The sequence below is a fragment of the Echinops telfairi genome, unplaced genomic scaffold (genome assembly GCF_000313985.2).
Source record: "Echinops telfairi isolate 266 unplaced genomic scaffold, ASM31398v2 ScPeMD7_7419;HRSCAF=8457, whole genome shotgun sequence".
Taxonomy (NCBI): Eukaryota; Metazoa; Chordata; class Mammalia; order Afrosoricida; family Tenrecidae; genus Echinops; species Echinops telfairi.
Genome location: NW_022111319.1, coordinates 3,085,226 through 3,100,935, shown reverse-complemented (window position 1 = coordinate 3,100,935; position 15,710 = coordinate 3,085,226). Strand labels below are relative to the sequence as shown.

The window sequence follows — 15,710 nt, the reverse complement described above, 5'->3', positions numbered from 1 at the left end:
CACACACACACACACACACACACACACACACACACACACACACGGTGTAATGGTTACCTGTTAGGTTGCTAACTACAAGATCAGCAGTTTGAAACCACCAGCCGCTTCATGGGAGACTAATAAAGAGTTAGTCTCAGAAACCTACAGGGGCAACTCTACCCTGCCTGATAGGATCGTTATAAGTTGGCATCAACTCAATTGTACTGAATCCCGTTTTACCCTATATAAAAATATTAAGAACACAAAAACCCACTGCTGTGGACTTGATTCCAACTCATAGCAATCCTATAAATGTTTCCAAGGTTATCTTTACAGAAGCAGCCTGCCTCATCTCTTTCCAATTGAGTAGGTGGTGGGTTTGAACCACCCATTGGTTAGTAGCTTGGCTCACTGCGTCATCTAGGCTCCTTTTATGACAAGTTACCAAAAACCCACTACCAACAAGTCAATTCAGACTCAGAGTTCCATGTACGGAGTTTCTAACAGTATAAATATTCAGGAGAGCGAGCAGACAGCCTCATTTTTCTCCTGTGGAGAAGCTGGTGGGTTTGAACCACTGCCCTTGTGGTTAGCACCCCAATGGGAATAATTAGCTAAGAAGGAAATATAAATTGTGGGGTTAGTTTTCCATGTGTCCAGGCTAGCCATTAGGCCTCTCTCTCTCACCCCTTAGATATAATAACCAATCCATTTGCAAGAGCATTTTAATATTAACAAAATACATTCTATCACATTTGTTCCACATAATAATCTTATAAAATAAGTAGGAATTTCCATCTCATATATGAGGAAATGACAACTCAGAGACATTATGTAACTTACCCAAGATCACACAAGTCAAAGTCTACTAGACTAAACATTATCATCTTTTCTATTAGTCACAAAATCTTACTGTGAGAAATAAAAGGTTAAGATAAAACAGCCTAAAACCCATTGCTTTGAGATTAATTCCAATGCATAGTGATCTGACCCTACAGTTTCCAAAAAGTAGGTGGTGGGTTTAAAGTACCCAGTGTTTTCATCACGGCACCACTTTTGATGGTGGTTATAGTTAGGTGCCATCAAGTCAGTTCCAATTCATAGCAACCCTATGCACAACAGAATAAAATACTGCATCAACCACTTGTCTGTCAGTTTGTCGAACCACAGTAACTTGTGTATTGCTGTAATGCTGGAAGCTATGTCACTAGTATTTCAAATGCCAGCAGAGTCATCCAAAGCGAATAGGTTTAAACGGAGCTGACAGAATATGAACAGATAATGAAGAAAGTCGTGGGTCCCACCTTCGGAGGAAGAGGTCACTGAAAACCTTATGTGTAGCTTCGAAGCATTTTCAAATACTGGAAGCCTTAAAAAGGAAGCAGAACATTGTCAGAGATACTGCTGAAGGATGGACACCTCAGGTCTGAGGATAATGGAAATGTGAATGAAGAAGAGCTGATTTCTTGGAAGGGAGTCTACCATGGTGACGTGAGTCAGGTAAAGCCTGTGGGAGTGGAACTTTAAGGTAAAGAGAAACAGCTGCAAAATTGTCTAATGATCAGAATACGGAATGTGCAAAGTATGAGTTTAGGAAAATTGGAAGTGGTGAAAAATGAAAGCGAACATATTAAGATCTATATCCTAGGCATTAGTGAGCTGAAATGGTCTGGCATTGGCCATTTTGAATCAGAAAATCACATGGTTTACTATGTTGGGAATAACACACTCAAGAGGAATTGTGTGACATTCATTGTCACCAAGGATCTTGCTAAATCCATCATGAAGTACAAAGCTGTTTGTGATAGGATTGTATCTATCTGGCTTCAAGGAAATCCAATCAATACTACTAATAAAATGTACACACCAACCACAAAAGTTAATGAAGATATTAAAGAATTCCACAAATGACTTCAGTTTTGGAAATTGATCAAGCATGCAACCTAGATGCATTGATAGTTTTTGGTGATTGGAATGCAAACATTTGAAACACAAAGGAACAGTAGCTGGAGAATGCATGATAGAATTTTGCAAAACCAACAACTTGTTCATAGCAAACAGCTTCTTTCAGTAACACAAAAAGTATGTATGTACTGCGTCAGATTAATACATAGAAATCGAATTGACTATATCTCTCCAAAGACAAGACGGAGAAGCTCAATATAAGCAGCTAAAATCAGACCAAGGGCTGACTGTGGAACAGATCAAGAATTGTTCATATGTAAGTTCAGAATAAAGATGAAGAAAATGAAAACAAGTCCACAGGAGCCAAAATAGGACCTTGCGTCTAACCCTCCTGAATTTCAAGATCTCAAGAACAGATTTGACACATTGAACACTTATGACAGAAGCCCTGATGAGCTGTGGGAGGACATCCAGAACATCATGCATGCAGAAAGCAACATGTCATTAAACAGACAAGAAAAGAAAGAAAAAAATCAAAGTGAATGTCAGAAGAGCCTTTGAAATGTGTTCTTAATCACAGAATAGTTAAAGCAAATGGAAAAAAGGATGAAATCAAGAAGTTGAACAGAAATTTTCAAAGGGCAGCTCAAGAAGACAGAGCAAATTTTATAACAAAAGGCACAAGGACCTAGAATTAAAAAGGAAGAACCCACTCAGTATACCTGAAGCTGAAAGAACTCAAGGGGAAAAAATCAAGCCTTAAGTTGCAATCTTCAAAGACTCTATAAGCAAAATATTGAATGACACAGGAAGCCTCAAGGTGGAAAAAATACAGCATCATTGCACCCAAATGAAACAGTCGACATTCCACCATTTCAGGAGGTAACATATGCGCAAGAACTGATAATGCTGACGAAGTTCAAACCACACTGAATCCATTAGCCAAAAACAAGGCTTCAGGAATTGAAATGTTTCATCAATGTGAAACTCACTCGTCTATGCCAGGAAATTTTGAAGACAATTACTTGGCCCACTGACTGGAAGAGATCCATGTATGTGCACATTGCAAAGAAGGAAGACTCAACATGATACTCAAACTATAGAATAATATCATTGATATTGCATGCAAGTAAAATTTTGTTTAAGATCATCCCACAATGATGGCAGCTGTACATTGACATGGAACTATCCGAAGTTCAGGCTGAATTCTAAAGAGGATGAGGAACAAGAGATATCACTGTTGATGTCAGATGGCTCTTGGCTCATAGCAAATAACAGAAAGCCGTTTACTTGAGTTTCATTGATGTGTCACCTGCATACTCAAGTTCTCCATGTCATCATAGATGTATGTATTCTTTTTTTTAACCATTTTATTGTATGTATGTATCACAATACATACATACATCCATTATGTCAGGCACATTTGTACATGTGTTGACCTCATCATTCTCAAAACATTTGCTTTCTACTTGAGCCCCTGGTATCAGCTCCTCATTTTCCCCCCTCTCCCTTACATACCCCTGATAATTGATAATTTATTATTTTTTCATATCTTACACAGTCCAACGTCTCCCTTCACCCACTTTTCTGTTGTCTATCACCCAGGGAGAGGATTATATGTAGGTCATTGTAATCAGTTCCCCCTTTCTACCCTACCTTCGCCCCACCCTCCCAGTATCGCCACTCTCACCACTGGTCCTGAGGGGTTCATCTAACCTGGATTCCCTGTGTTTCCAGTTGCCATCTGTACCAATGTACATCCTCTGGTCTCGCCGATTTGTAAGGTAGAATTGGGATCATGATAGTAGGGGAGATGAAGCATTAAAGAACTAGAGGAAAGTTGTATGTTTCATCGGTGCTATAAGGCACCCTGACTGGCTTGTCTCCTCCCCGTGACCCTTCTGTAAGGGGATGTCCAGTTGCCTACAGATGGGCTTGGGTCTCCACTCCACACTCCCCCTCATTCACAATGATATGAATTTTTTTTGGTCTTTGATGCCTGATATCTGATCCCTTTGACACCTCGTGATCAAACAGTCTGGTGTGTTTCTTACATGTGGACTTTGTTGCTTCTCAGCTAGATGGCCACTTGTTTAGCTTTAAGCCTTTAAGACCCCAGATGCTATCTTTTGATAGCAGAGCACCATCAGCTTTCTTCACATTTGCTTATGCACCTGCTTTGTCTTCAGTGATCGTGTTAGGAAGGTGAGCATCATGGAATGCCAGTTTAATAGAAAAAAGTGTTCTTGCATTGAGGGAGTATTTAAGTGGAGGCCCGCAAGTGATGTATGTATACTTTTAAACGATTTATTGCTAAAGACAATTTGGATCAAAGGGGTTTTTTAAAGTATAAAATTACCTTGAATAGAATCTATGTCACCCAAATGTAGCACTGATTCTTTAAAATCTATGGATGAGCATGCAGAAGAAAACAAAGTATTTACTATACCTAAAGGAATTATGGCTTCGGCTCAGCACTTTAAGAGTTTAACTATTATAAGGATCCCCTTAGAATGACTCAAACTATTCATTGGAAAGTGGATTGTTGTAGATACAGTTAGGTTAAAATTTAACACCCTATTATTTGATCTTCCTTATGATCCATTTAAATTTGTTTTAGTTTTTAATATTTTCTGCTTTCTTTCAACTGAGTTTTTATGTTTTACTTTGTTATTCTTGTTAGCTTATTGTTCTGTTTTTAAGTATTTTTCTGTATATGAAATACAGGATAGGTAAATCAGAGAGTAGCAGGATTAATGGTTTCTTGGGGGTATGGCGGGGGAGGCAGGGAGAAAACAGGAGCTAATAATACAGAGTATAAGATTGAACAAAATATTCTAAAATTGACTGTGTTAATGATTGTATAATTCTTGATGTTAGTGAATTACTTAATTGTATGATATGTGAATTATATGCCAATAAAACTGTTGGTGAAAAAGAAGACTCAAATTCTTAAAATATACTTTTTAAAGTTTGAAGTCACTGTTTTAAAATATAAAATTCATTTATTAACAAAAACTGTTCATTTAAAAGAGGAGCTGATACCAAGGGCTCAACTAGAAAGAAAATGTTTTGAAAATGATGATGGCAACATATGTACAAATATTTCTTGATACAATTGGTGTACTGATTGTTATAAGAGCTGTAAGAACTCCCAATAAAATGATTTATTTTATAAAAGCTGTTCATTTAAGCGCATGCCCCAATTACTTTGTGTTTGTTGTCCCAATAAAACTTTGAGGAAGCAGTAAAACAGCCAACATATAAGGTCACTACAAATGAAAGGACATCTGTATTTATAAAAATTACCCACCTCAGAATTATTCACAAAAAGCAAATCTAATTGAATTATGTTGTCTATAACAATTAACTAGGAAGCAGAAAATAAAAATGTGAGATCACACATCAAAAACAATCATCATAACGTCAAAATTCTCCCAAGATAAGTACTTGAGAAATTTTGAAAACAAATTTAGGATACTTTATTTTTAAAACTATGTTCAAAAACCTTATAGTTTCAACATAAACTGCCAAATATTTCATGTACAGGCCTATAGTTTTTAAAGGCACTTCAGATCTGGATATGTCAATACTTGTCTGCCAGTAGTTTTAACAAGAGAACCTTCCCTTAGGTTTCAAACTATAAGTAAAATAACAAATCAGATGATAATTTAAGAAAGACAAGTGGGGGAACTTTCAGAATATGTAATAACAACACTAGTAATGATATAGGGAAGAAATCCAACTTAGCATTCATTATCTTAAGATTCTTCTAAATAAATCAAGCAGTATACACAAATAATTCAATAAAAGTAAATGTATGCATAGACAGAAAAGTAGGACTTTTCACTAAATGTGCATATTAAACTCCATTCTTATTTACCTCATACATTTATATTCTTTATACCTCACAATATCTCAAGTTTGACATACGGCTATATAATTGAATACACCCCCCCCAAAAAAAAAACCCAACAAGATAAATCAGTGTATTAATACTTTGGCTTATTATTCAGACTTTCCCAATTTATTAATACTTTGTCAAGATAAACATTTATGAATATTTTCTCCTATATTCCAAACTAAAACATACAGCCAAATAAAAGATTACTCTGCATAAATCCACTTTTAACAATACTTAAAAAAAAATCCTACCCAAGCAAATAATCCATCTGTTCCACAATGAAGACATTCAAAATCAGAGATCATATGTGAGACAAGCAGTCTAACACTACACACTCAGTCCTCAGAAACTACACTTTTTCCTTGTGTTCCAGCCCTCAATTATCTCTGCCTACCTTTCCTTATAAAGACATCTGTTGGTAGAGAACAGACATTTTTGACTTAAAGATGATGTTATCAAAAAGAAATATCCCTAGAAAATGGATACAAGCGTGGCAAAATCAAAACCTAAGGGCACAATATAAAATTTATAAACAAAAAAGGAATATTATGCATCTCAACTTCAATGTTCATGCAATAGAAAAGATTGTGTGCATAAAAAATTTTTTTTCGCATAAGGAAATATAAAAACAGAAATAATAAAGAGAATACTAAAATAGAAGCTATGTAAGGCTATAAAAATGCATTAATAATAATTTTCAAAAACAGGTTAAGGGTTAGTCTCACTGTAAATCTATAGAGACATAACTGGATTAATAATTACCTAGGGCATTGCAGGGAAAGTTGCGGGGATGAATTGGGGAGCTATCAACAATCAGTACTAAAAAGAAGACAATGTTCTGTAATTGACTGTGATGACTGCACAGCTCTTTTTAATATGACTGAATTATTAAATTGTATGATATGTGAATTATATGCCAATAAAAGTATTTTTTTTAAAGTTAGTCTCATCAATGGTGAAAAAGGTAATTATATCAAGCAGGTCTATTCTCACCTAATTTATCGACCAAGAAAAAAAGTTAAAAACATTTTTCACAATTCACTGTGTAATAGATGGTGATATTATTTTTAAAATTACTACTATCTTCTGGAGTGACCTTACAATATAAGAAAATAGCTATAAAACTGATGAAATTCTTGGGCCTAACAATTCCATTTTAAGGAAATAAATCTAGAAAAGAAATAAGGAAAAAGAAGGCAAAAAAGGGTACCTAACTATACAAAAATATTAGTGAAGGATGGGAAGTACTCCAAATGCTCCAGTGTAATTTGAGTTTAAAAATATTGCATTTTTATTATGATTAAAATAATGAATACTAAATGATTAGAAAATAAAATAAAATGACTTCAAATACAGATATGTATATGTGAAACTGTTAATAAGGAAATATAGAACATTAAATGAACATTGATTACAGCTACATAAAAGCATGTCTATAAAATGTAAGGAAGGGGAAAATTCAGTAAACTAAATGTTTTGCGGTGAGGTGAACTTAATTACTAATTATCTTATAGTCATTCATTTTTTAAAATCACTGTCATTATTTTAAAAAGCTTTTTTAGTTTAAGTTTCCTTCTACTTGCTTAAAATTGCCTGGATATATGCAGTGAGGATATATATGCAGTCTGTAAGACTGCAAACAAAAACTTTCCTGTATACGTCAACATAAAAGTGTATCTCCAAAGTCATATTACAGACAAAGTGTTCAAACACGGGTAGGTACTGTTGTTTTTGCTTTTTGTTTCCCCCAAGACGTAATCCAACAAAAGTGTGATCTACAAATGTAACTGGTAAAACTGAGGCTTTCAAAAATAAATTTTATAAGTAATTTGTACCATTAATAGTACAGACTGTCTAGTTTATCCTCACCATAATTATGCTGTGTCCTGTGATTTCTTATACATATAAGAAAAATATTAGTGGATTTGGTAGCAGCTAACCATGGCCTCACTATTATAACTTAATACAAACAGATATAGCAAAAGAACAATATACTAATTTAGATATTATCCCCTACAAGTAACTGTTAAATGATTTTTTTATGTCTACAGTCCACTCTTACCCTATCCAACTTTCTTCAACTTTGTCCTAGTTTCCCCTGTTGGATCTTATTGGAAGATAGCTGAATTCAGATTTTATTAACATCACCCTTTTCTCCTTTAATTCCTTTTCCATTCACTGTGTCAGCACCAAACACAGGAGAATCCAAGAAAATAAAAAAGACGACGTTTTTTTTGCGTGTCAATGTTGAACAGAAGGTGCATTCCTACAATTATATTTGCTGGAGGAAAAACAGTTCATCTCTGATGCATTTGGTCCTTTACTAAAGTAAATTCCATTTTTAAATATGAGCAGAGTTTTCTCCTTATAAACCCAAAATCTTGTCCCACTAATTTTATTTTTATACCTTTTATTTAGGGAAATGAGTCTGTACAAATGTGACTTACAGATGGATGATTTGATTAGCTATTCTAAGATATGAGATATACAAAGGCTTTGCTTTTATTAGGTAGTCTATAACCCCAAACAGGCGAATTTTGGAATTTGTAGTATATTATTTTTATTTTATTTTTCACCCTAACCCCCAGGTCCTTCAGTTTCCCTACTGCTCGTCCTACTCCACCCCCCAAAAAGCCTGGCCCCACTTCCAGCATTTATAGCCATGACCAACCAGAAGCCAGTTTTCTTCCACTAGTCTGGAACTACAGGCTGTTACCAAGGCAGTCATTGGCCAGCGTCAGTACTTAGTACGTGCCCCAAGATAACCCCCTGATTTCTTTCCCTTTTCCCCTACAATAGGCCTTCTCCGATGTTTATAATACATTCATAGGCCACAATATGGTGCTTCTGATAACCAACTAGCATTCTTCAAAGTTTTCAAGGGAAAACAAGCTGGGCCAAGAAAAGAGTAAGCTATCCTTTCTCTGCCTCCCAGGAAGGGGCAGTTGATTTTAGGCTAGGCTCAGAGCAGTTTAGTAAGAGAGGTCAGAGCGTATTGGGGGCAAAAGGTGGGGAAGGAGTGGAGAAAGAGTTGGATTAAGTTTGAAATGAAAACTTCACTCACCAGATCCTCAAAGCTTCTGCGGTGCTCTTTCCCCTCCCAGTCTAAGCGCCGCGGAATCAGCTGGGAGGAGGAAAAGAAAGGGAGAGGGGAGCATATGATAAAGGTGAAGCCCCCCCCTCGCCATCAAACTGACCCAGCCTGAGTCCAGATCCTTGAGGACATTGCATCTTTATTTCCCTTGGCCCAATAACTACAATCTTAGAGCTGGATTAGAGCCCGGGCAGGCGGAAGGGGGTGGGGGTGGGGGGGTGGCGGTGTAAGTAGAAGGAAATGCTGGGGGAAAAAAGCCTCCCACAAGCATAAAGAGTGGGCAAGTGAAGATCACAGCGTTGTCCACCCCTTTTGAGAGAGAAAACCAGTTTATCCCAAGACACAACAGCTAACAGTGCTCAGATCTAAGCCTCCCTCTGGGCCCCTGCCCTGCGGCCCTGGCTTGACCCCCTCCCTTCCTCCAGTCTCACCCCAACCCTCCCCACCCCTTTCCGAAGGGGCTCCGTACCTGATGCTCCTCGAGCTCCTGTACTAGCACCTAAGCAAAGGGGAAACATGGATATGAGGAGTTGTTCGGGCCATCAACACGTTTTCCCCCTTCCCACTTCGAACCGAGCGTCCGACGGTAGGACTAGTCAGGCCGGCCTTTCCCTGACCCTCAGCAGAACTGCTCACTCAGCAGCCTCGAGTTCCCCATTGAGACCATTCCCACGACTCCCAGCCTCCCCCCTCCCCCTTCTCCCCCTCACCTGAGCGGATTTGTTGCAGGGTCCGGACTGCAAGAACCTGGCGATCAGGTAATACAGCTCTGGGGTGGGGGTGGGGTGGGGGAGATTGAGAGGAGGCAAAGATAAATAGCTTTTTAAAAGAAATTGACAGCCCTCACACTAAGCCCCCATTCCCCTTTGCTCACAGACAGAGCTACTGACCGGCTTCAATCTGAGTAGGGGCTGCCGCCATCCTTTTCCCGAGAGGGTTTGGGGGCTTCGCTGCGGAGGGGCTTGCGGGGGTGGGCTCCCTCTATTGTGGTGATGCCCCCGTGCCCATGAGTCCTGCCGCTTCCGCCGTACTCCTTTTCCTAGTTTCGGTCTTTGGCGGATTCATCGCATCACGTTTCGACCCATAGATATTCTAGCCTAAGAGCAGAGGAGGCGGAGGAGGAAGGAGAGAGAGAGGGAGAGGGTGAGGGAGAGAGGGAGAGACACACAAACACACACACACACACACACACGTATATACATACACATATACACAGCGAGGGGAGGAGGGAGGAGCCAAAATGCTGGAAGGGAGGGGGGAGGGGAGGGGTAAAATGCTAAAACTAGCCTGTGGGGCTCACGGTTCGCCGCCTGAGGCGCTAACGCAGCCGCTCGTCCTCCACTCTCCCATAAGGCAACTGTTGCCTAGGTGATATGGAAAAAAAACAGGGAGGTGCTAACAGACGTCAGACGCTCTGGCAACCGATTTGGAACTCGGTGGTGGCGTTCCCTAAGTGAGTTTCCGCGTCCGTCGCTCTTCCGGTGAGGGCAATGAGGCCCTTTCCGGTTGGGGGCTTGGCCACCTGAGAGGAACTTGTGAGCCAGTCTGACTACGCTACTGCTTTCATGGGGTCGCTTAACCGGTTTTCTTCATTTTTCCCGCTCCCCGCAGAAGGGAAGCTAGCCGCTAAAGGATTTTGTGCCTAAGAGAGGCGACGGCTACTGCCCGCCAGTCCATTCCGACTCGGCGACCCTACAGGACAGGCTAGAACTGCTCCTTGAGGTTCCTGAGGCAAATTTGCTGGTGGGTGGGTTTGAACCACCGATCTTGGATTAGCAGTCCAACGTTTAACCTGCATCACCAGGCCTCCGGCAGGAGAGGGTGGGAACCGGACGCCAACTTAGAGAGTTAATATATGAAGTTTCCAAGGCGAAATCTTTATCGGAACAGCGTTTGAACTTCTAGCCTTGTTATTAGCAATGACGCCTAGCCCTTTGTTTTCTTTAAAATGACTTGTGTACCAAATGAAAATACCAATTCAGGGCATGGCCCTGATATTAATAAAAAGACTAGTTCTAAACATGTTCACTGGTTCTAGTAAACATTACATGAGATTTTTAACCACATAGCATTTTATATTTTTGCCTTCCAAAAGTTAACATACCATATCCTATTCCAATAGGAAAAAGTGTTGTGTTTTTAAATACCACCAAAGTAGTTTACATTTACCAAATATTTTTATGCATTGCCTATCTCCATGCAAAGTAGATTTGTAAAGGTTCAGGACTACATTTGTTTAACATATATATCCTCGAACTCAGTGCAACACCAGTTATTGAGATCTTTAGTGATCAAAAGTTGTATAGAATAATTGGCACAGATAAAATAAACTGGGTCCCTTTCCTGCCCTACTTTCTCTTAATGCCTGTTCATACTCCCCAAGCTTTGACTAAATGAAGTAATTAAAGAAGCTTAAGCTGGTAAGACTATAAATGTTTAAGCTACATTTATTATTTGTATTAAAACATTTAAATTTGAAGATTCACCTAAATTTACTGCTTTATTCTGATTACTCTATTCCTTTATGCTACACAAACCTTATATCTGGTAACTGTAAATTGATTGGTTTTTCTTTAGTTGTTATAAAATGGTACTTCATAAAGCAAATGACATTTCTGGGGAAAAATAGATTGCAAAGATACAGAACCCTAGAAAACTAATTAGAAGTAGTTTACAAATCACTAGACTATATGAGCTTTTATAGTTCAAGTCTAATATATATAATAATATTAGTCAAGCTTTTACCATATGCTAGTACTTTACATGATTTACTTCATTTAATCTTTTCATAATCCTAGAAGGTAAGTTCTATTATTATCCCCATTTTGAAAATAATAAAATGACTATGACTTTGCACAAGTCATTTAAATTCTGTGAGACTTGTTCCTCATTTACAAAATGTGAATAATATTTGCCATGCCTGCTTTACAGGTAATACTGTAAAAGCCATGTGAAAAAACATCTGTGACATATTTGAATTTTTGTGTCATTGTTATCCCAGTGATCACTACCGTATGAATCTGGGTGCAATCAGAAGAGAAAAATCACACAGTAATTCGAGGGGAAGAATTATTTTTTAATAGGAAATCTTTGAGTGGCAAAAGATTAGCTAGTAAGGAGTAAGGTGAAGTCTTAAGGAATACAAAATATATAATACCAAACTAAACCCTCTGTCATTAAGTTAATTCTAACTCATAGTCACCCTATATGAGGTTTCTGAGACTGTATAGCTTTACAGGAGCTAATGGCCTGGTCTTTCTCCCACGAAGGAACTTGTAGGTTTGAACCACTGATCTTGCAATACACTGCTTACCTGACAGCACCAAATATAAAACACTCACCACATCAATATGAAAGTCTCTTGGTGGTGTAAGCAATCAGCTACTAACCTGAAGATTTATAGTTCAAACTCAACCAAAAGGGCCATGGAAGAAAGGTCTGGTGATCTACTTCCATAAACATTAAAAAATAAATAAATAAAACTGCCATCAAATCAATTGTGACTCAGCTTAGAAACAGAGTTTCTAAGGCTGAAAATCTTCAAGGGAACAGATCTGTGTCTTATAAAGCAAAGAACCACATACCTTGCTATTAGCAGCACAATGCTTACCCAACAGCACCACCAGGTCTCTTTAAACATAGCCAAAAAAATCACAGGGAATAATAGCACTACTCTGTAGCTCCTGGGTTTTCTGTGAGTTAGCAGGGGTTCAATGACAAAGGTGAGCTGGTGTACCTATTACCCCCACATCCTCTCCCAGACTGAGATACAAACTTTATAAGAGAGGACCCAACCAATTAAGGCTCATTTGATTTCAAGCAAAATTCTGTGCTGCTTTGGAGACATAATTTGCTGAATTGGAACTTGCTGAACCCAAACCACGCTTAATGCCATCAAGTTGATTCTGACACAACGTGACCCTAGAACCCTCTGAAATCCACCCTGTAAATTCCATCTGGGGAAAAAAATTAATCCATCTGGAAAAGATGATTACAGGAAATTATTTCACCAAAGGCATTCAACTACCAAATCACCAGAGGGAGGGTGCCAAGGAAGGTTGCCTACTCAGTGTTGATGACACCATGTGTCATAGGAGCTCATTACTGGAAAAGGCTGCCGGAGTTGGGCACTGAAGAAGTTACACAGGCTTTAGGAATAAGCTGAGTAATTACCAGCACAACAGAAGCAGGAAAAAAAACTTTCTTCCTGCATTGTCTTTCCAGTGCCATCTACTGACAGCTTCAGTCTAAGATGACAAAAGGAAAGGTATTTCAACAGTCCACATCCATTTTTCAGAATAGTCAGTAATGGCAAATTTGGAGAGGAGAAGTAATAAATCAGTAAACCAGTATGACTTCCCTCTTTCTTGACTATAATTACTACATAAAATATGTGCATTTATGTAATGTGTTTGCTGTTTAACTCAATTCTTTGAAGTGTTCTGTAGTAATTAAAATCACCAACCTTAATCACCTGGCCAAAGGCTCCACTAAAAAGAAAGGAAATTCCATTCAAACAAAAGTAGATTTAAGTAGGAAAAACCTGGAATGTTTACTCAGTAGGAGAATAGGTACCCATTTATAGTATCTTGAAATATTTTCCCTATTTCACCATCCTTTAATTTACTGTTCATTATGTAGAGTTGTTAGTTGCCACCAACACGGAGTAATTTTACATATAACAGAAGAGCATAGCTCAGTCCTGCTACCTTCATTGATACGTTTGAGTCCATTGGTATGGCCATCGTGTCGATCCATCTCACTAAGAGCTGCCCTCCTGTCACATGCAATAACAGGTTCAAAGTAAACATGCCAAAGGCTTTCCAGCCTCGCTTCTAAGGAGCAGTCTGATTGTATTTCACCTAAGGCCGATGTGCTTGTTCTTCTGGCATCCGTGATATATTCGATATTCATCACCAACACCACAATTGAATGCACCAATTCTCTTTTCCCTTTTCATTGTGTAGCTTTTGAATAAGGAGCCCTGGTGAGTGCTTATAAGAAAATTGAAAAGATTGTGGCTTGGATTAGTCATATCTTTGCCATCAAAGTGACGCCATTGCTTTTTAAGACATTAAAGAGATCTAGTGCTGCAGGCTTGCCCAGTGCAATATGTTATTTGATTTCTTGACTGCTGCTTCCATAGGCATTGATTGTTGAGCTCAGTATAATGAAATCATTGACAACTTGAATTTGAAGGTGACACTGATTGTTTACAGTAGCTTCCACAAACTCAAACCAAACTCACTGCCTTCAAATCAATTCTGACACATATGTGGCATGGTACAATTGGCCCTTTGGGTTTTTGAGGCTGTAACCCACAATTTACATGATTAGAAAGCTTCATCTTCTGCAGAACGACTGGTATTTTCAAACTGCTAATCTAAAGATTAGCAGCTCAATGCATAACCACTATGCCATCAAGAGCCCTAAATATGATATAGATATATAAATTTCTGTGAAGAAATAATATACTTACTGACTGCCATCAAATCAATAGCAACGATATTAGACAGAGTAGAACTGCCCCTCTGAGTTTCTGAAACTAACTCTATGGGAGAAAGGCCCATCTTTCTCCCACCGAGTGACTATGGATTTTCAACAGCCTATCTTGCGGTCAGCAGCCCTATGCAGAGCCATAATGAGCAAACATAGAAGTAAATACAGAGTTTGAATTATAATCTTATTTGTCACTTTTATACTTCTATCTCATTGATTTCTTTATCTTTGTATTGTGTGTGAGCCTTATGCAGGTCTCTTTTAAAGAAATACATAGCATTGTTTTCATATTTTATTCTCTACTATTCTGTGTTACTTTCCTAGGGCTACTGTTATAAATTGCTACAAACTTAGTTGCTTAAAACAACCAAAATATATCATATTTCTCTTAATACTCTGAGTACCAGAAGGTTGAAATCAAGTTGTCAGCGATGCCATGCTTCTTCTGAGAGTTTTGGTGGAGAAGCATTCCTTGCCTCCTCTACCTTCTGAGGACTCCTGACATTATTCAGTTTGTATCAAATAGCTCCAATTTCTGCCCCTGTCTTTTTTTTAAAAACCATTTTATTAACAATTCGTCCAGATGTCATACAATTCAATAAGTGAATCATATCAAGAAGAGTTGTACAATTATCACCACACTTAATTCTAGAACACGTTCTTCTTCCTTGTACTCACTGTTATTAGTATAATTTTTTTTCTCTTTTTTAACATTTTATTAGGGGCTCATACAACTGTTATCCCAATACATACACACATCAATTGTGTAAAGCGCATTTGTACATCGTTTCTCAAAACATTTTCTCTCCACTTAAACCCCCGACATTAGGTCCTCATTTTTCCCCTCCCTCCCCGCTCCCCCCTCCCTCATGAGCCCTTGATAGTTTATAAATGGGTATTTAGTATAATTTTTTTATTGTGGCAAAAATATACATAACAAAACATTCTCCAAATCAACTCTACATGTGTAATTCAGTGCCATTGATTATACTCTTCTTGTTGTACAACCATTATTGATAAATCTTCTTCCAAATTATTCCACCACCATATACATAAACTCAACACCCCTAAGCAACTACTCTTTCTCCACCCACAGTAACTATTTGTGATAGTTACAAAACTTCATGTCAATTTGAAGATACATAAAAGTGTAGGGGTGCTATTCAACCTGTAAATCAGATCACAGCCTGATGGTGCCTCTTTGTGGGTGTGGCCCCTAGGAACCCACCCTCTCTGCCTTCACCTTCCTGCTGGCTGACCCTGATTGCTGCCAGAGCCACCACTGTTGGATCCACACAAGTTTGCACCCACCAACCCATGATATTCCTG

General features: G+C 38.3%; 1 protein-coding gene across 1 annotated transcript in view; it reads right to left on the bottom strand.

Annotated features, from left to right (window-relative positions):
* BRWD3 (bromodomain and WD repeat domain containing 3) overlaps positions 1–10,013 on the bottom strand; it is a 159,649-nt gene extending 149,636 nt beyond the window's left edge. The window contains exons 1-4 of the mRNA XM_045297364.1: positions 9,773–10,013; positions 9,593–9,651; positions 9,352–9,381; positions 8,853–8,912 (exon numbers count right to left, since the gene is read on the bottom strand). Coding sequence (XP_045153299.1) covers positions 8,853–8,912; positions 9,352–9,381; positions 9,593–9,651; positions 9,773–9,803 — 180 coding nt within the window. The 5' untranslated portion in view covers positions 9,804–10,013. The remainder of the gene's footprint in view (positions 1–8,852; positions 8,913–9,351; positions 9,382–9,592; positions 9,652–9,772) is intronic.
* Positions 10,014–15,710: the final 5,697 nt, after the last annotated feature.